This window comes from Schistocerca cancellata, chromosome 4 (assembly GCF_023864275.1).
Source record: "Schistocerca cancellata isolate TAMUIC-IGC-003103 chromosome 4, iqSchCanc2.1, whole genome shotgun sequence".
Taxonomy (NCBI): domain Eukaryota; kingdom Metazoa; phylum Arthropoda; class Insecta; order Orthoptera; family Acrididae; genus Schistocerca; species Schistocerca cancellata.
Window position 1 is genome coordinate 226,179,871 of NC_064629.1, and position 22,802 is coordinate 226,202,672.

Sequence of the window (22,802 nt, forward strand, 5' to 3'; positions counted from 1 at the left end):
TGAAGTGAATGCTATGAAGTGTTTCCTTCAGTTTAGAAATTGAGTTGAACTCACAAGGTCTTAAATCAGGGGAGTACAGTAGGTGGTATAGCACTTAGCAGCCCCATCAGTCAAACAAATCAGTAACAGCTTGCGCTGTACATGCTTGAGCATTGTCTTGCAAAATGATGGTCAGGTCCTGTCTCTATGCTGTTCATTTTTGGAACAAAAATGGTTCAAATGGCTCTGAGCACTATGGGACTCAACATCTTAGGTCACAAGTCCCCTAGAACTTAGAACTACTTAAACCTAACTAACCTAAGGACATCACACACACCCATGCCCGAGGCAAGATTTGAACCTGTGACCATAGCAGTCCAGCTGTTCCAGACTGCAGCGCCAGAACCACTAGACCACCATGGCCGGCTCATTTTTGGAACACAACCTATGACCAGCTTAGAGACAGAAGTGATGACACTTTCTGCTGGACCTGACCATCATTTTGCTGGACAATGCTCAAGCACGTACAGTGCAAGCTGTTACTGATTTGTTTGACTGATGGGGCTGCTAAGTGCTATACCACCTACTGCACTCCCCTGACTTAAGTCCTCATGAGTTCAGCTCAATTTCTAAACTGAAGAAACACTTCACAGCATTCGCTTCAGAAATGCTACAAATTCGTCGGGCAATAGACCGCACCACTCGGACTGTCAACACAACTGCCACTGCTAAGAGTATCCTACGACTTCTACATTGCTGGCAATGGGTTATACACAATGCTGGTGACTACTCTGAAGGTCAGTAAAACTTTGAAACATGTATCTATTTTGCATGAGCTGTAAATAAATGGTTGCCACTTTTAAAGTTGCAACACTCGTATCTCACAGCAACAAAAATTCCTTTGTTTTAGTGGTGGACACTTCATCTTGCTTATTATATCTGTTAGACTCTTTTGTATGTTTCATGATAATACAATGTGAGCTGCCCTTACTTGAACTTTTTTGATGATCTCTGTCTATCCTATCTTGTATGCATCCCATATTGTGCAACAGCACTTCAGAAGGGAATGTTGCTCACAATATGGGACTGCATAGTGTAGGCAGTTTTTTTAAGAGATTTGTTGTATGTTCTACGGGTTCTGTTAATAAAATTTAGTCTTTGGTTTGCTATTCCCCACAACATTTTCTATGTGATGGATTCAATTTAAACTGTTTTTAATTGTAAGCCTCAGGAATTTAGATGAATTGATAACCTTTAAACTTTTATCATTTAATCTGTAACTAAAATGTAATGGAATTATTTTGGTCCTCATATGTTTTATTGTTCTAGGTCAATTGACATTTTTTGCAGCATGCATATATCTTGTTTAAATCATTTTGATCTTCTGATAAGTTCATTAGAGTGTAAATGATGTCATTGTCTGCAATAATCTGGGAGGGCTGCTTAGACTATTTCCTTAATTATTCATATGGTGATTAAGAATAGCAGATGGAATATAATGCTTCCCTGGGGAACCACAGAAATAACTTCTGTTTCATTAGGTGAATACCCATCAATTACTATGAACTGTGGCCTTTCTGATGGAAAATCACAAATCCAGTTGCACATCTGAGATGATATTCCATTGTTGTTGTTGTTGTGGTCTACAGTCCTGAGATTGGTTTGATGCAGATCTCCATGCTACTCTATCCTGTGCAAGCTTCTTCATCTCCCAGTACCTACTGCAACCTACATCCTTTTGAATCTGCTTAGTGTATTCATCTCTTGGTCTCCCTCTATGATTTTTACCCTCCACGCTGCCCTCCAATACTAAATTGGTGATCCCTTGATGCCTCAGAACATGTCCTACCAACCGATCCCTTCTTCTGGTCAAGTTGTGCCACAAACTTCTCTTCTCCCCAATCCTATTCAATACTTCCTCATTAGTTATGTGATCTACCCATCTAATCTTCAGCATTCTTCTGTAGCACCACATTTCGAAAGCTTCTATTCTCTTCTTGTCCAAACTATTTATTGTCCATGTTTCACTTCCATACATGGCTATGCTCCATACAAATACTTTCAGAAATGACTTCCTGACACTTAACTCAATACTCGATGTTAACAAATTTCTCTTCTTCAGAAACGCTTTCCTTGCCATTGCCAGTCTACTTTGACTATCATCAGTTATTTTGCTCCCCAAATAGCAAAACTCCTTTACTACTTTAAGTGTCTCATTTCCTAATCTAATTCCCTCAGCATCACCTGACTTAATTCGACTACATTCCATTATCCTTGTTTTGCTTTTGTTGATGTTCATCTTATATCCTCCTTTCAAGACACTGCCCATTCCATTCAACTGCTCTTCCAAGTCCTTTGCTGTCTCTGACAGAATTACAATTTCATCGGCGAACCTCAAAGTTTTTATTTCTTCTCCATGGATTTTAATAACTACTCCGAATTTTTCTTTTGTTTCCTTTACTGCTTGCTCAATATACAGATTGAATAACATTGGGGAGAGGCTACAGCCCTGTCTTACTCCCTTCCCAACCACTGCTTCCCTTTCATGTCCCTCGAGTCTTATAACTGCCATCTGGTTTCTGTACAAATTGTAAATAGCCTTTCGCTCCCTGTATTTTACCCCTGCCACCTTTAGAATTTGAAAGAGAGTATTCCAGTCAACATTGTCAAAATATTTCTCTAAGTCTACAAATGCTAGAAACGTATGTTTGCCTTTCCTTAATCTTTCTTCTAAGATAAGTCGTAAGGTCAGTATTGCCTCACATGTTCTAGTATTTCTACGGAATCCAAACTGATCTTCACCGAGGTCGGCTTCTACTAGTTTTTCCATTCGTCTGTAAAGAATTTGTGTTAGAATTTTGCAGCCGTGACTTATTAAACTGATTGTTTGGTAATTTTCACATCTGTCAACACCTGCTTTCTTTGGGATTGGAATTATTATATTCTTCTTGAAGTCTGAGGGTATTTCACCTGTTTCACACATCTTGCTCACCAAATGGTAGAGTTTTGTCAGGACTGGCTCTCCCAAGGCCGTCAGTATTTCCAATGGAATGTTGTCTACTCAGGGGGCCTTGTTTTGACTCAGGTCTTTCAGTGCTCTGTCAAACTCTTCACGCAGTATTGTATCTCCCATTTCATCTTCATCTACATCCTCTTCCATTTCCATAATATTGTCCTCAAGTACATCGCCCTTGTATAGACCCTCTATATACTCCTTCCATCTGTGTGCTTTCCCTTCTTTGCTTAGAACTGGGTTTCCATCTGAGCTCTTGATGTTCATACGTGTGGTTCTCTTATCTCCAAAGGTCTCTTTAATTTTCCTGTAGGCAGTATCTATCTTACCACTAGTGAGATAAGCCTCTACATCCTTACATTTGTCCTCTAGCCATCCCTGCTTAGCCATTTTGCACTTCCTGTTGATCTCATTTTTGAGATGTTTGTATTCCTTTTTGCCTGCTTCATTTACTGCATTTTTATATTTTCTCCTTTCATCAATTAAATTCAATATTTCTTCTATTACCCAAGGATTTCTACTAGCCCTCATCTTTTTACCTACTAGATCCTCTGCTGCCTTCACTACTTCATCCCTCAAAGCTACCCACTATTCTTCTGGTGTCAAGAGCTTTCTGGGAATCTAAAAATATGGGATCTTCTCCAGATCCCTTGTGAATAGCACTTATTATGTCAAGTAGCACACAATGGGGTAAACAATGCCTTTTGTCAGGGCTGTGAGGTTATATTTGGACCATTCCAGTGACTAGCAGAGAAGGTTGAAAATACTAGCCTTGCTCATGAAGCTCAGAGCACTATCCCCAAAATAGATCATGGTCTCCTGGTTCTGAGTCAAATGACAGGCTTCAACAACCATATAGTGCAAAGGTTCTGTGACAAACTACACAGGTAGATGATCATGTGTGCTCTGCACACAAGATTTTATTTTATTTTTTACTTATTATTATCTTTTTAAGATAGCTGTTGTAAACTGAAAAGTATCAGTGTAAGACCTGAAGGAGTGCCCCTCACAGGTGAGAGTATTAAAATACTAGTGGTTAACTGCCAAAGGATTGACAATAAAATGCCAGAGTTTGAAGCACCCCTAAAAGGCTGAGAAGCTCACATAATATTGTGTACAGAAAACTGGTTAATGCTTGAAGTTGATAGCAGTGAGATCTTTGGGGAAAATTTAAGTGTACATTGAAAGACTAGGCCAATGGGAAATGGAGGTGCTGTATTTGTCACAGTATACAACAAACAAGAAAAAAAATCTTAATAATTGGTACAGTGTGTTATATCCTCTGCCATCCACTTCACAGTGATTTGCAGTGTATACCAGGTGTAATAGAAAAGTAATGAGAATTTTTGATTTTCTCAAAGAATCTGCATTTATCCATCAATATCAGCTTTCTTCCCTTCAACAATTCTGTTTTTATCTCATCAATGTTGGCAAAATGACACCCTTTCACGGTTCTCTTCAGCCTTGGGAATAGAAAGAAGTCGCAGGGGGCCATGTCTGATAAAGACAGTGGCTGAGGCAACATAACAGTTTTATTTTTGTCAAAAAATCATGGACTAGTGTTGAGGTGTGAGTGGGAGCATTATCATGATGCAATTTCTATTAGTTGTTTTGCCACAATTCTGTTCATTTTCTTTGAATTGCTGCACAGAAACAGCATACATCTAACAGGCAGTATTTGTTACTAACTGTATGACCATTAGACAGGAAATCATGATGCACTATTCCATTTTAATAAAAAAACACCAAGAAGAACCTCAACACATTATTGAACTTGTCGAATTTTTTTGGTCTCAGCTTTTCAGGCAGTTTCCACTGGGACAATTGGCCCTTGGTTCCAATATCATACCCATATAACCATGTTTTGTCACCTGTTATAACCTTCTTTAGAAGATGTGGATCATTGTTGATGTAATTCAGCCATTCCTAAGTGATGTCTACGCAACGTCAGTTTTGGTAAAATTTAAACAGTTTAGGAACAAACTTTGCTGCTATACATTTCATACCCAAAGCATCCAAAAAATTGCATGGCATGACCCAAAGGATATGCCATTATCATCAGCAGCCTCTCTTATGGTGATTTAGCGAAATTCCAGAACCCTTTTCTTAACATCTCCCACATTGTCATCAGTGATTGATGTGCTGCAACGTCGAGGTGATAATCACCTTCAACCTCTTCTCAACCATCTTTGAAATGTTTATGTCACTTGTAAACTCTTGTCTTACTCATAGCAGATTTGGAAAAAGCCACAGTTGACATTTTGAATGTGGTGCCCCACTTTAATCCATTTTTCAACAAAATTTAATGCATAATCATTGATCTGTCTTTTCCAAAAGTGAAAATTTGTCAGCCCTCAAAAACACATATCATCGTTTTGACTGTCAACAGTAAACTAAATATTCAAAATAGCTGAAAATGCATACATACATCAGGAACATCTGATTATAAACAAGATAAAAATAATGAAAATCAGATGTAGACAGCCTGTGAAATCAAAAAAACCAGTTACTTTTTTATTACAGCTCAAGGATATATACATAAATGTGAATAAAGAGCCAGTTGTGTTTCACAAGAATGTTATTTTTTGAATCTGTGCTGGTTAAATGACAATAGATCATTTTCTTTGAGGTAGTCCATAATTTTGGAAAGTGGTATGTACTCCAGAATACTACTGAAAATCAGTGTCATTGATGTGGGTCTATAATTATGTGGATTATTTGTGTTTCTTTTCTTGTGTACTGATGTGTCCTGTCCACCTTTCCAGTCTTTATGTACTGATCTTTAACTGAGTGAGCAAAGATGATTACTAAAACTGGAGCTGTTTCATTAGATGCTCTGGAAGGACCTAATTGGTATGCAGTCTGGACCAGAAGAGTTCCTGTTATTAAGTGACTTATGTTTCTTCACTGTGCAGTAGTACACATCACATCTACAATAATAGATCCAAATAAGGCTTACATAGTAAACAGACAAACTTCACTCTTGTGCAGAAATGAGTAAATTACTTAGGCATAAAATTGCTCAATGTTTTACCTACAGACATAAGAAAATCTTGCCCTTAAAACTTCAAAATTCAAGAGAACATTGAAAGACTATGTGTTACAAAATTCATTCTACTCCATTTAGCAAATTTTTTAACATAAATGACTGTGCACAGGTTGGCACCTATTCAAAATGAGACTCAAATTTTCCTTGGTCGTTTCCTCAACAATATCATCTGACATGGGGGTTTGTGATAGGAGCCAATTGTTAATTTATTTCAATTGCTGAGTTTAATTTCTACCCATACTAACTTACAGCATCTATTTATCTCAATCTCACTACAAAGGATACCACTTCTTACAGCAATAAAGATACTGCCACTAATGGAATATAGTCAATAATCTCTGTAACCTTTTAGATCCTTTGTAGAAACTTTGACTGAACTTATCTATGGATTTAGCCATCTTTCAGTACCTATAATGATTTCTGCTTCAGTGCTTTCAATGAAAACTTGGAGCTCTGGTTCTTTATCAATACAGCTATAACAATTTAAAACTATGATGCTGGTGTTTTCTTGGTGTATCCTCATCCTGCAATTGACCTGTCCCCTTTGAGACAGTACTCCTGTTTGAACCTTTCCGAGACTATCTAACCTAGTGTACTCCATATGATCCACAAGAACAATGCAGCCACCTCTTGTGCATAGTGGACCCCTGATCTGTTAAGTGGATGCCAACACTTCTTTACCCTATGATACAAATCAAGGAATCTGCAGTGCTCATAGAATCATCTGAGATCCAGATTCAGACCCTCCAATTGGCCTGTGCACCAAAGATCCACAATGGGTCTTGACAGTGATGTTACAGATGGTGAATTCCACCTTCATCTTGCCAGCTACACTGTCTGAGTTTACCACCTCAGACAGTTGCCAGAAAACAGAAGGGACTTCTTCTGATTAGAAGCAACACACATCATTCATTGATACTGACATGAGTTACTACCTGGAGTTGACTCTACCCTGTGCTATTCATAGCATCCAGAAGGCCCATTCCATATCTAGGATGACTCTTCTCCTACTCCAGTATGCAAATGGAGCACACACTGGATTGCCTCCCTTCTTTCATAGCCATAGCACTAATGATCTCCATCTTGCACCTAACATTGGAGTTCCCAGTCACCAATAATTTCACCCTCTGTGAATGCCTTAACATTGCAAGCCAAGAGGCATCTTCTGAAACAGGGCAAACAACTGCAGCTGGCTCAGGGCCATTATTAGCCACAGATTTTACCTGAATAGTGTTTGTCAGACAAACTGGGGAAACCTTCAGATCTGTTTCCTAGAATGTCTTTCACTGCCTGTCACACCTTGAAATGACCTACCCTTTGACATCAGGTGATGGTTCACCTCAATGCAAGCAGTAACCAGGCCAACTATATCACATGCTGAATATCCATTGGATCCATATGTTTCCCCCCCCCCTCCACCCCCCTCCTCCACACCCCCCCCCCCCCACCCGCCCCAGTGGTGCCCATAGGCGATGGCTCAAGCTACATGACCAAAGCCAGTACCACCTGGAGGAGCTGTGAGCAGACAGACTCCAACTCTGCTCACATCTGAATGCAGCATTCACATTTCCTATTCATGCTGTACAATTTTCTAAGAATGATGCTAAGGACAACATAAATATATACTACACAGTAAATATACATAAGTCTATGCCTCATAAATGCAAAAACACACAAGACATTAAAAATCAAATTATGGAAGCATACAGGCAAGGCTCAATAAGCAACTTACTTCAACTTAGAAAGAAAGCTTGTAATATAATAAACAAAACAAACAGATTATCTTCACTACTAGTGCTGCTCAAACAGAAGTTGGTGACCTGTAAAGAATTCATCCAAATTTCCTCTGGAGAAGAGCTTCAGCTATAGAGTCTACTTAAAAAATACCATCCAGAACACTTGGATACTTTCCTGCATGAGTGCTTCTCATCAAGTCAATAACTATTTCACCACTGTGAGAGTCCTCTTTATTTCAGTTTTCTTTCAAAATAAGAATGAGAGAAAGGGAGAGAGAGAGAGAGAGAGACACTTTTGTTAGATTATGGTACAAATGTTTCACCAGATTTGCCATTGTCTCAACAAATGCTTAATGTATGTGGTCCAAAATTTCACTTACACAGTAAAATTTCATAAATTTTTCAGTGTAAATAAAACTGCATACTACATATTAAATTTAACCACATGTTGTTGCTCTATGCCAATGTGACAAATATTTTCAAGTTAAAGGTAAAAGAAAAGTAGAAGAAGAAACGAAACTGACCAGGTATGCAATTTTCAGAGAAAATTTAGGTGTGTAAAGCAATGCTACATATGTAACTCTAATCGTTTGTCATTGATACCTCAAGAACTGATGTTAGGAAGTACTTACTGCAGTCCATGGTACTCTTCTGTATCATCTCTGCATAATAGCTTTCAATTGTAGTCTTATCTTTCCAGGCACAGAAGACCCTACACAATAAAGAGATGCAGATATAGTATAAATCTATTTCTGAAATATATTACAATATTACAAAACTTTATTCTATTGATACATCATTAACATTGTAAATATTCAGTCACATTTCATTGTCTCCTCAACACAGACACTACATCAAAGGTCACATGCTTTGTACATGGGTTTCTCTTGAAGAGACTTAAAATATTAACTAGTTAAAAACTGGACATGGAAGCAATGAATCTCTGATGTAATGTGCTGGTGTCAACCTATTTGTTTCTTTCAATGACAAACTGACTGAGTGGCTCTGGTGACTCCATTATCCCTCATAGTCAACAAATTATTTATGGAAGATTTTGAAGATGAGGTACTAAGGACAGCATTTTTGAAACCCACCTGTGTTTGGAGGTACATTGGTGATAGATATGTTTATGATGTGGGCACATGGAATAGACACTCTGAACCATTCCTGGATCATTTTAATTTCCTTCATCTCAGCATCAAGTTCACAATAAAGGTCAAAAGGGACAGAAGGTTTTTTTATTCTAGACATAATGGTCTACAGAAGGGATAACAGGCCTCTGGGACAAAATGTTTATAGAAAACCAACACATCTGCACCAGTATCTGCATGCAGCAATTTGTCATCTATCATACCAATGCACGGGGATCCTGCCAACATTGGCAATGTGGATTATGCCATTTTGGATGCAGAAAAGTTGATTCGAAAGCTAGAACTTGTGCCCAAGCAGAAAGTCTACACTGACAAATAGATCTATCGTGCCCTTGAGTCTGGACTTTTGACAGCTTAGCAACTAGTAGAAAATGCATCTACATCAGTTGCTTTCCTACCACCTTCAAAGACAGCATGGATTTTAAAAAGATATCATATCAATTTTAGAGCACTCTTTGACTTGGTAAAAGATGATCTATTGCTAAAGTAATCCAGCACTTAAAAATGCCTTCACAGTGTGGGAAAGTGTGTATTGGCCAAACAATTCACACCTTCATTACAGATGTTTGAGCACCAGTGCTACACACACTTATTACAACCTGAGAAATCTGTGGCAGCAGAACACTGTCTAACAAAGGGACATGGGATGATGTATGATGAGACACAAATGCTTGCCCATGTGTCTCACTATTGGGACTGTGTCTCAAAACCATGCACTGAAATTAGACTTGCAAACAACATTATAAACAGAGACAAGCAAAATGCACAACCCTGTTTTATCTGACATTAAAAAACAGAAAGTATTGATAGAGGTTCACAATAGCTATTCATTATTTTTGCCACTTTCACCACTGGGGCACTGTGCCTCCACTTGTGTTAGGGGGAAGCAGCTACAATTTATGGTGCATACACTGTCGGTCTTCAATGGTGTATAGTGTCTTCAATGGTATAAAACTGTTCTGGAGAGATTAGCAAACAGTTTCTCACCTGAATATGGCAGCCAGATGGACCACTGAAATATAGTGCCTAGATGATTTTATGATCCAGCAGTAGACCTGACAAGAATACTGCCAGCTTTAGGAATTGTAAGGATAAAGCAATGGTGATCTTATCATCAACCACAACCATCGATTGGCAATATCAGATTGTAAATGTTTTTAGCAAACACTTTTATTTTGTTTGAAAATCCATCAATGACCACTTCAGCAATCTCCAGGATAAATATAATGGCATTCTAGTTAAATAAACTAAATACTTGGCCCCAGATAAGAGCAGAGAGATAAAATATACACTGATCAGCCAGAATATTATGACCACAGACCTACTATTGATATAAACCCATCCAGGTGATAGCAGTGTCACATGGCAAGGAATGACTGTTTGTCAGACATATGCACAGTGCATGTAGTATCAGTGAGGATGCTGTCTGTGGCTAGAATGGGGAAGGCTCATGATCTGTCTGAGTTTGACTGAGGCCAGATTCTGATGGTCTGGAGGCAGGGAATGAGCATTTCAGAAACTGCATGATTTGTTGGGTGTTTAAGGAGTTTGTGGCAATTGCCTTCAACATGTGGCAAAACCAAGGTTATACCACATCCAGAGATCGTGGGAATGTGCTGCTACCCCTCATTACAGATTTCAAATGTTGTAGGCTAGGCAGACTGGTAAAACAGGACAGGTGGTAAACTGTGGCAGAACTAACATCAAACTTTAATGCTGGGCAGAGTACAAGTGTGCCTGAACACATAGTGCACCTAATACTCCTAATGATGGGCAGCTGATGACCCATGTATGTGCTAATGTTAAAACCACGACGTCAGCAAGTATGACTGAAATGGGCATGTGACCATCAGCACTGGACATTGGTGCAGTTGCAGAGCATTGCATGGTCTGATGAATCCTGAGACCTTCATCATGTAGATGGGAGGGCGTGAATCTGTCATCTTCCAAGGGAATAGCTCCTTGACATCTGTACTGCGGGACGGAGACAAGCTGTTAGTGGCTCCATTACGCTTTAGGGAAGATTCATGTGGGCATCCATGGGTCCAATGGAGCTTATGCAAGGCACCATGATGGCCGAGGAGTACTGTAAACTGGTTGCGGATCACATACAGCCCTTCATGATGATTGTATTTCCTGATGGCAATGGCATTTTTCAACAAGATAATGTGCCATGTCACAAGGCAAGGAGTGTGATGGTGTGGCTTGAGGAAGACATTGGCAAGTTACAGTTGTGTGTTGTCCCCCATTCCACCAGATCTGAACCCAATTGAATGCATCTGGGATATAACTGTATGTGGCGTCAGGACTCATCTCTTCCCCAGAATTTATGGGAATTAGATGACTTTGTGTGTGCAGATGTGGTGCTACCTCCCTCCAGCGACCTATCAAGATCTCATTGTCTCCATGCCATGAGGCAATGCCACTGCTATCCATGCTGAAGGTTGACATACCAGTCATTAAGTAGGTGGCTCTAATATTCTGGCTGATCAGTGTATAGTTAGGTCACTAAAAAAATTCAAAATCAGCAGGCTATGAGGGTTTGCCTATCAGTGCATTAAAAATGTTTTTAGGAAACCTGTATGATGCCATGACCACAGAAGTAATTGATGTAATTGCATCATATAGTTCCCTGACAATCTAAAAATTGCACAAGTAACCTTGATTTAGAAGAAGGGTGATAAATTTAAGATTGAAAGCTGTTGACCCATCTCAGGCCCACCTGCATTTTGTAAGGTACTTCAGAAAGTTATTTACACTAGACTAATGACAGTCCTGTGTTAACACACTTTAATATTTGAGAATTACAATGGTTATATGAAAAACAAATCAACTTTAGTAGCTACAGCACAGTTAATCAACTTTAGTAGCCACAGCACAGTTAATACTAACTGCCATAAAGAACAAGGAACATTTTACTGGAGTGTGTATTGCCTCAAGGGATCACACCACATTACGTAGTACAAATGAATGACTGCACCATCTGTGCCCAATACTATCCACCAGGCAGGTATGGAAAGAAATTGTAACAGCTGTGTTAATGACAGGATGCACACGCCATCTGGTAGCTGAATAGTACAACAACAAATTTACACTCTAATGGAAAAAAGGACTATGAAGGAATTTTTTGAATGGAACAAAAATTAGTAGATACAAAATCTATCTACGGACAAACAAATGATTACAGTTTTAGAAAAACTGGATTATTTATTCAAGAGAAAGAGTTTCACAAACTGAGCAAGTCAATAATGCATTTATCCACCTTTGGCTCTTATGCAAGCAGTTTTGAGCTAGGCATTGATTCATAGAGTTGTTGGATGTCCTCCTGAGGGATATCATGCAAAATTCTGTCCACTAGTTATGTTAGATTTTCAAAATCCTGAGCAGATTGAGGGCCCTGCCCATAATACTCCAAACATTCTCAACTGGGAAGGGATCCAATGACCTTGCTTGCCAAGGTATGGTTTGGCAAGTATGAAGACAAGCAGTAGAAAGTCTTACCATGTGTGGGCAGGCATTATATTGCTGAAATGTATGGCCAGGATATCTTGCCGCGATGGACAACAAAATTGTGCATAGAATATCATTGACATATCACTGTGCTGTAAGGGAGCTGCTGATGACAACCAGATGGGTCCTGCTATGAAATGAAATGCCATCCTCACCCAACACACCTGGTTTTGGGTAGTATGATGGGTGATGATCAGGTTGGTATCCCACCACTAACTGCAGCTTGTGCATATATGTCTTTGCTGGTCATCAGAGCTCAGTTTGAAGTGGGGCTGATGACTGAAGACAGTTCTACTCCAGTTAATGAGATTCCAGGCTGAAGGCGCCTGTGGAGATGCCATGGACAATGGTGGGATACTAACCAGTCTGTCACCTACCATATGGCCCAACATATAGGTGTGATGGTCTGGGGTTCCATTTCATTTCATACCAGGACACCTTTTGTTGTCATCTGCAGCACTCTTAGAGCACAGCAGTATGTGGACAATGTTCTATATCCTGTTTTGTTGCCATTAATGGTAAGCCATCCTGGCCTTACATTTAAGCAAGATGCACATGGTGTAATGGGACAAATGTGGTAGATCAACTGAATATTTGTAGTGCAACTTATTTTAAATCTATCTGTATTTTACCTATGTGTATTATCACAAGATAAAGCAGCATTCAATGTTAATGACATCTGCAGAGCCTTGAGTTGTTAATCAAATAACAAAGCAGTATTTCAAAAGTAATTTCTCAAAAGAAATTATAAACAAGCAGCGTATTTTGACATTTGATAAAAATAAATAAATAAAAATTTAAAGATCATGCCAAGCAATAGATTTGGAACTTGAAAAAATTTTAGGTAAAAAATCTCCATTATAATTAAGATTTAAGTCAACATCATATAGTTTGCATTACTGGATCCTACATAAAACAATATTTTGTTCAGAAAATCATGAAATCCAACATGATCATTATTGCGTGTTAATTTGGTAATTTATTCCATGTAACACCATAGTAATAGAAACTTATGTAACTGGTGTTTCAATTAAAAGCTTACAGAATGTATTGCAAATATAAATCATATGTTTGAATGCCACCAAAATCTGTTCACTTCATAAAGAATGTGCCTGAAATTCATGAAAACTTTAGCCAGAAAACCTTTTGCAATTAAGAAGAAAATTAATAATTTATGTTCTGCATCACTGGATCAGATATAAAAAATAATTTTGCACAGCAGATTATGAAATTCACTATTGCAACCACCATGTATCAATTTCATTTGGTGGATTTTGTTATTCATTCTGCAAACATTTATAAAGCATAAGTTGCCTCTTTAATGTTTATCATTAATATCAGGTGTTGTCAGTGCTGCCTCAGTAGGCCAGACTTGAAAATGAACCTATAAGGTAATATGAATCACAGAACTGAAGTTTACTGCAGAATGATGTGTAAGAACCACAAGGATAAGACAACAGAAATTAGGGCTCATAGAGAGGCACATAGACAGTCATTTTTCTATTGGTCTATTTGCAAATGGAATAAGAAAGGAAATGACTAGTAATGCTACAAGATATCCTCTGATTTTCACTACATGGCGACTTGTGGAATATGAATGCAGGTGTAGATGTAGATCCAGAAGTTCACACTCTCTGTTACAATACTTTTAGGATCTGTTTTATCACTTCAAATGATGGTGTGTCATGTTATTACAAATAAGTGACTATAAGTAATTGTTGAATGCTAGAGCAAGATTCCTGTCACACAGTTTAACAACATTTTGAGACTTCACAAATTATTTATTTATTTATTTAGTTGAAGTTTAATCCCATTATTTTGTCATCTCACTATTCACATAAACCAATTCAAGATGTCTGCTATCAAATTAACCACACCAGAACAAGAACAGATCCATCTATCAGCAGTTGCTGAAGCTCAAAGTCAGAGGGGGAACTGACACTGTGCAAGAAAGTTAAATGCCTTTTAACTTTCGTAACTTAGGTATAAGTTGGTGTGACAGTGTGCAAGTAATGTGTTTCCACTAGTAAGTTGGCTCATGTGAATGGTAGTGGGGAATGTGTATGTAAGTAAGACAGTAATTCATGCACGTGGAAATGCAGCTTTAATTGTATTTCATGTGTTTGTGATGTTGTAATGTAAGTATGTTTGGAAAAATATTATTGACTGTCTAAAAATTTTTACAGCCCACTTGTAATACAAGAGAGATAGTTTTATGTAGGAATATAATTTTGTAAATGTAGCTGTAGTTTGTTTATGTACACATGGCAAGAAATCTGAGAACAGTTAGAGTAAAATATGAGTATGAAGTAGGTTTCTTGGTGCACAAGAAGCAGCGCTAGAAGTCATGAGACAATGTGACAAACCTACTTTGTGCTAAATATTATAAGATAATATGGAGTAAAGTTAACACCACATCACATTAGATATCAATGGGCCATCATGTCACATCACATCAATGTTGGGGTGTATTCACAATGGACATCACATCACATTATGTCAATTCATGTAGCCCAGTACTGAACCATGAAAGTGAGATTATGAGATACCATCCATGATTCAAAAAGTTGGAGTATATGAGATGTGCTAAAAATAGTAGGACTATTGCTGTAAAACATTTTATTTCAAAAACATACATATTTAGTTATTGTACTCTTGATATAAGGAAAAGGAGATTAGTGTTTAACATTGCATCAACAGTGAGATTATTAGAGGTGGAGCATAAACTCGGATTAGGGATGGATGGAGAAGGAAAGTGACCAAGCCCTTTCAAAGGAAGTATCTCAGCATTTGTCTTAAGCAATTTAGGGAAATCATGGAAAACCTAAATCAGGATCGCCGGATGCAGGTTTGAACTGTGGTCTTCCCGAATGCTAGTCCTGTGTACTAACCTCCACACTATCATGCTCATTACCATCTATGCACTCCCCTTCTCTATACCTACAATTCTCCATGAGAATTTTCCACTGATGTAGTCTTCTTCTGTGAGCTCCTTTCCCTTTTTTTTTTCCCCCTCAATTGACTGAAATCTTGTTCCTTTTACTGCAGATTTGACCTTGAGGAATAGATAAAAGTTACATGCTGCTAGATCAGGTGAATAAGGTGTGTCGCATAACACTGGGACACTGTACTCTGCTAGAAAGCTCTTAACAGACAATGCAGTACGAGCCAGTGTGTTGCATTGATGCAGAGCTCATGACTTGCTCTTCCACAGCTCGGGTCACTTCTTTCATTATTTTGTCACATAGCTGAGCAAGAACCTCAAGGAAGTAATGTTGATTAATAGTTTGCCTTCAGGAACCCAGTGAAGATACACAATCCCATGAATATAAAAAAAAAAAATCACCACTTTGAATCTTGATTTGTTCATTCGAGCTTTATTCAGTCTTGGTGAAGTTGGGCACTTCCATTGGATGGACTGGTGTTTAATTTCTGCATTTCAAGTGAAAAACCAAGAGTCTTCACTGTTATCACTCTTTCCAAGACCTTATGATCATTTTCAATGGTATTTTCATGAGCATCTTTTTGTTCAATCATCAGAATTGTCAGCATCAATTTCACATACACTTTTGTCATGTTAAATTGGTTATGTAAAATTTGCCTTACACAGTCTTTGTCAATTACTACAGTTTCAAAAATTGATGGAATACTGAACTGACAGTCAGATAAAATCAGAGTTCCTACTTTTTCAATATTTACATCCATTTTTTATGTTGAAGTGCATCTCAGGTTTGAGTCATCTTCAGTGTCTTCTCAGCCATCCTGGTAATGCTTGAACCACTCAAAAACTCCTGTATGTGATATACAGTCTTTTCATACCTTCTTTTAGTAAAAGATAGGTTTTGGTAGCAGTTTCCCAAGTTCCATGTGAAACTTTACAACATTTCATTACTCTATTATTACACTTATCATTTTTCTGGAAAAACAAAATAACAGTTCTTACACAAATTAGGGCCATGGCCACAATGATTTGCCTACAGACACCAGAGGTGCTAAAAATAAAATGTCATGTGACTAGGGTCTCCCATCAGGTAGACCATTCGTGAGGTGCAAGTCTTTCGATTTGACACCACTTCGGCAACTTGCATGCCGATGGGGATGAAATGATGATAATTAGGACAACGCAACACCCAGTCCCTGAGTGGAGAAAATCTGTGCCCCACCCAGGAATTGAACTCAGGCCCTTAGGCTTGACATTCTGTCACACTGACCACTCAGCTACTGGGGGCGGACACCAGAGGTGCTTCATTGCATTGAAAAGGCTTCATGCTTCACAGCTATTGATGGTTCATCTTTGGCAAACGCATACTATTCTGTGACAGCATCAGTCCCATTATTTTATAGCTAAACCTGATAGTATCAGAACTGAAGAACTAACAATGATGAAGTTTATTAACAGCCAAAGCAAACTTCAGAACTGATATTCTTGATCAACTTTAGAGAGTAAATTGCTGAGTAGTGTAACAACATTTCATATATATATATATTTGACAAAGGCCTTACAGGCCAAAAGCTATATTTGTGCCAGTCATTTTGTTGTGCCTACCTGTGACTCAGCATCTCTGCTATATGGTGAGTGGCAACTTTCCTTTTCATAATATTGTTATATATACACATAAAATAGTTATAATGGAATACAATGGACCTGTTTACCTTATCCATAATGTTTCATTTTCCTACATAGCAAATATCAAGATAAACAATTGTATTTTGGAGACCAAACATGGGAAGAAAGAAAAGAATCAACATCCAAAAAGATAATTAATTGTATTTTTCTTCTTCAAAAGAACTGACTTTTCACTTAATAAAAGGTTATCTAATGAAACCTCCCATGAAGCATGTACCTTGCCCTGGTGTGGCAGCTTGCATGCCCCTATGTTACAGATAGCTGTACCATGGGTACATACATTATGGAGGGGTATCTGTTAAGAGGCCAGACAGATTAATGGTTTATGTAGAGGTGCAGCAGCTTTATCAGTAGTGGAAGGGGCAACAGTCTAGATGATTGATGGGTCAAGCTTTGTAACATTAACCAACATGGTCTTGCTGTGCTGGTACCAAGAACAGCTGAAAACAAGGGGAAATTATGGCTGTTATTTTTGCCAATGGTATGGTTAAATGATGATAGCATCCTCTTGGGTAAAATATTCTGGAGGTAAGATATTCTCCCCATTCAGATATCTAGGCAGGGACTGCTAAGGGGAACATCATCACCATGAATAATAAACTGGCAATCTACAGGTCAGAGTGTAAAATGTTAATGCCCTTAATTGGGCAGGTAGGTTTGAAAATTTAAAAAGGAAAATACATAGATTGAATTTAGATACAGTGGGGATTAGTGAAGTTCAGTGGAAGGATGAACAGGACTTCTGGTCCAATGAGTACAGGGTTATAAATACAAAATCAAATAGGGGTAATGCAGAAGTAAGTCTAATAATGAATAAGAAAATAGGAATGCAGATAAGCTGCTGTGAACAGCAAAGTGAACACATCATAGCCAAGAAAAAAACCATGAAACCAACACCACCACAGTAGTACAAGTTTATATGCCAAGTAGCTCTGCAGAAGATGAAGAGATTGAAAGATTGTATGATGAGACAAAAGAAATTATTCAGATAGCAAAGGGAGAGGAAAATTTTATTATAATGTAGGTCTGGAACTTGGCAGTAGAAGGAGGAAAGGACAGAAAAATAATAGGAGAAAATGAACTGGCAAAAGTTAGTTAGTTATGTGTTCCATTGATCAGGATCACAGTAACTGTTATGATGCTGAATGTGTCAAGTGCATAAGAAATGAAATGTGCTCATGGATAAAGAAGACATTTCCAAGGGCAGATGTGTCTCTGATCACAATTTGCTGGTTATGAACTCTTGATTAAAACTGAAGAAATTACAAAATGTAGAAAATTAAGGAGATGGTACATGGATAAGTTGAAAGAACCAGAGGTTATTCAGAATTTCAGAGTGATTGTTAGGCAACAGTTGTCTGAAACAGAGGAAATGAATACAGTAGAAGACTAATGGATAGCTTTGAGAGATGAAATGTAATGAAGGAAAAAGAGGATCAAATAAATAACAAGACAAGGCCTAGTAGAAATCCTTGGATAATACAGGAGATATTGAATTTAACTGATGAAAAGAGAAAATATAAAAATGAAGCAGGTAAAAGGGAATACAAACATCTAAAAAATGAGACTGACAGGGAGTGCAAAATGGCTAAGCAGGGATGACTAGAGGACAAAAGTAAGAAATATGCATATATGACTAGGGGAAAGATATATAGTGCCTATAAGAAAGTCAAAGAGCCATTTGGAGAAAAGAAAGCAGCTGTATGAGTCTCAAGAGCTCAGATGGAAAACCAGTACTAAGCAAAGAAGGGAAAGCTGAAACACTAAAGGAGTATATATAGATGGGCTATACAAGGGAAATGAACTTGAAGGCAGTGTTATAGATTGGGAAAAGGGTGTATATGGAGATGAGATAGGAGATATAATACTGTGAGAACAATTTGACTGAGCACTGAAAGACCTAAGTGAAAACAAGACCCTTGGAGTAGACAACATTCCCTCAGAACTATTGATATCCTTGGGAGAGCCAGCCATAACAAGACTATTCAGCCTGGTGTGCAACATGTATGAGACAGGCAAAATACCCTCAAACTTCAAGAAGAATGTAGCAGGTGCTGACAGTTGTGACTGTTACTGTACTAGCAGTTTAATTAATCATGGTTGCAGAATACTAACACAAATTATTTACAGAAGAATGGAAAAGCTGGTAGAAACCAATCTTGGGGAAGATTAGTTTGGGTTATGGAGAAATGTAGGAACATGCAGAGCAATATTGACCCTACAACTTATCTTAGAAGATAGGGTAAGGAAAGGTAACCCTAAATATGTAGCTTTTATAGATTTTGAGAAATTCAGAATTCCAAACAGGGTGTTCCAGTTGACAGCAGGGTTAAAATAAAGAGAGTGAAAGGTTATATACAGTGGTAGAGAAACCAGATGGCAGTTATAAAAGTTGAGGGGCCTGAAAGGGGAGCAGTGGTAAGAAGGGAGTGAGACTGTTATTCAATCTGTACGTTGAGCAAGCAGTAAAAGGAATCCAAAGAAAAATTTCAAGAAAGTATTGAAGTTTGTGGAGAAGAAACAAAAACGTTGAATGTGATATTAAATTTTCCTGGCAAATCAACTGTGTGCACTAATCTCAGGTGCCTGCTAGGTGCAGTCACCTTTGAAACACAATATTTCAATAGCCTACCATAGTGTCATCTCCAGTTGATACTTGTAGAATGAGCATATTCACTACATCTAGTCTCATTTATACTGTGATCACTCCCCACCCCTTCCCCTACAACCTGGTCACATGTTGCATTGGGTGGAGGTGGTGGGTGGGCATCACAGAAGGCTGGATGTGGACCTGTGCCCTCATGCTTCTGTAGCTCTCATTAGCCCCCGTTAGCCCCCACCATGCCTGGAAGCGGTTCTTGGCTGAAACTGTAATTTTAGTTGGCTGAATGCTAGGTCTCAAGCTCTGCTTTGGCTGTAGCTACTGTCACCATTGATCAGCCAATCAGTTGCTCATATTCCAATAGCGTCCTTCAGAGCACAGTCCCAAAACGATGAGGTTGATCTTACCACTTCTGTTCCTTCATACTACATTGAGTCCCTTGTAGCCATTCAATATTCTGCAAACACAGATTTTGTTGTTTGCTTAAGTTTGATGTGTCTTCTGTGTTTCTTGCATCTTTCTTCAATTGTCCACACAGTCTGCTTGATGTTACCTTATTGCATTTACATGGAATATGTTAATCACCCGGTTTGTGGAACCCCAAGTCATATTTCACTGAACCTAATAGTGCACATGTTTTTGGAAGTGGATGAAAAATACATTTAATGTTGTGTGGAACCAGGATTCTACCAATTTTGATCAATACTTTCCCAGTGTTCAGCAGATACATCATGGTCTTGTTGTTCTTGTCATGTTCTCTTTGCTGGGCCTGTACTTTTTGCCTGACAGCGTGTTGGATTTGTCTCCAACCATAGCAGTCCTTGCTGAATAAATCCGTAGAGTGGTTGGTAGGCTTTCTTCATTTGATATTTCAAGGGACCTGTGCACCAGTGTATATATCACATTCTCATGCTGTGAGGGACGATGGAAGCTGGCAGTGTGGAGATACAAATCACTGTGGATGACTTTCCTGTACACACTGTATACCATAGTGCCATTTGTTTTGTGTTTGATTAAGAGATCCAAAATGCAGAGTTCACCTTTGTCTTAGACCTCCATGAGGAATCTGTACTTGGGTGCAGAAAGTTCAGATGTTGGGTGAACTGAAACTTTTCACTCCCATTTGGCCACATCACAAATGTGTCATCAACATATCTCAAAAACTTATAGGCTTCAATGCAGCTGTTTCCAGAGATTTCTATTCCAAATCCTCCATAAATAAGTTTGCCACAGTTGGCGACAGAAGGCATCCCATAGTGGTGCCATCCATTTGTTCATAATGGTCATTATTGAGGAAAAAGAATGACCGTTATAATTTTGACTATTATGGACAAACATGTGACACCACCATAGAGTGCCCTTTGACACCAGTTGTAGCAAACATTTTTTATGGAGGATTTCAAAGAGAAAGCTCTGGAAGCAGCTGCATTGAAGTCTACATGCTTTTTCAGATATGTTGATGACACATTTGTGGTATGGCCACATGGGAGAGAAAAACTTTAGGATTTCTTCAAACATCTGAATTGCCTGCACTCCCCTATTAAATTCATGGTGCAGGTGGAAGAGAATGATGAAATCCTCTTTTTTGACACCTTAGTCCAGCCTAAATTGGATACTATGGGATAGAGTGTGTGTAAGAAAGCTACCAACATTGAACTGTATCTCCATGCTGCTAGCTGCCATTATCCTTCACAGTGTGAGGGTGTGCTATGTACACAGGTACACAGGACCCATGCAGTATCAGCCAAGGAAAGCCTACCCAGGGAGCTCACCCACTTTAAGTACATATTCAAGAAGAATGGATGGAGTGGGAGAAAAATCCAAGATGCTTTCAGACAGGAGGTATGGCCTTAGCAAATAGAACATGATGAGGAGGATAATAAAATGGCATATCCATTGTATGTTGGCAAGGTATTGAACAAAATTGTCAGAACCCTGTTTTGACACAACATTAAGAGTATTTTCCATCCACCTTGAGAAAATGCATGCTGTATTAGCTATGGTGAGAGATGAGTTGAGGCTCCATAAATGGGGTGTTTGCCATAATTCATGTAAATGCAGTAAGCCATACATTCAGCAGATTGTGAGGACAGTTTAAGAGAGACACAAGGAACACAGAAGACACACCGAACTTAAGCAACCAACAAAGTCTGCAGTTGTAGAACATTGCATGACTCAGGGGACTCAATGGAATATGAAGAAAGAAGACAATATGAGACATGGGCTACATCTGGTTATGAAAGGAAAAGAAAAACTTTGCAGGAACCTTCATTACTCAGCTATGCTTCAGCCCACCTCCCCGTCACTGATCTCTATTAACTGCTTGCAACAGGCAGATCAGTCAGTCACCGAAACTGCATGCTTGCAATATGGGAATATAAGAAAACACAAAACCAAAAAATTAACAGTAAATATACATTCTATGGAATAACCAAGTTACAGGGAAGCAGCACAGAAGACAATATCACCATAGTGCTTACAGCATGAGAAAATAACAGAATAAGAAACCAAAAAGTTAACAGTAATTATGCCTTCTGTGGAATGAACAAATGATAAGGAAGCAGCACAGAAGACATAACCACATGTAAGACTGAGGAGAAAGCTGTGCCAGAGTGGATGGAAGATAAAAACAACATATAATAACAAACCACTGGGCAGAGGACAGTATCCAAACGACACATGAATGATCTTTTATGGCCTAATCCACTGAAGAAAATTACTAACAAGAATAAGTCCAGGACTCCTAGGAGGTGAAAATCAAGGCAGAAATGAAAATAAGACAAGAGTCTACTCTTCAAAGAATTAACCAGGCAAGAAATGTACCTCTCATAGAACAGAATAATTCTTTAACTCTCCTATATCATAATGTACAGGGCTTAACCAGTAAGTTATATGAGCTAGAGGTCCTTTTGAATGATACATTGTAGGAGATTTCAGTCTTGTGTGTAAGTGAACACTATGTGCAAGAAATACAAAAAAGTGTAGCTGGGATTACAGAGACTTCCTGCTGATCAGCAGCTTTTGCAGGGAAACATACAGAGGGGATGGAATATGGATACATGTAAGAACAGGTATTAAATCAGAGGAAAATAGGTTTAGAAATGTCTGCTGTATTCGAAAAGATTTTGAATATTG

The 22,802-nt window shown here is 38.5% G+C and overlaps 1 protein-coding gene across 2 annotated transcripts in view; it reads right to left on the reverse strand.

Moving 5' to 3' along the window:
• LOC126183757 (uncharacterized) overlaps positions 1-22,802 on the reverse strand; it is a 166,778-nt gene that overhangs the window by 22,640 nt on the left and 121,336 nt on the right. For both annotated transcript variants that reach the window (XM_049925984.1, XM_049925983.1), the window contains one exon: positions 8,410-8,489. In XM_049925984.1, the coding sequence (XP_049781941.1) occupies positions 8,410-8,489 (80 nt within the window). The remainder of the gene's footprint in view (positions 1-8,409; positions 8,490-22,802) is intronic.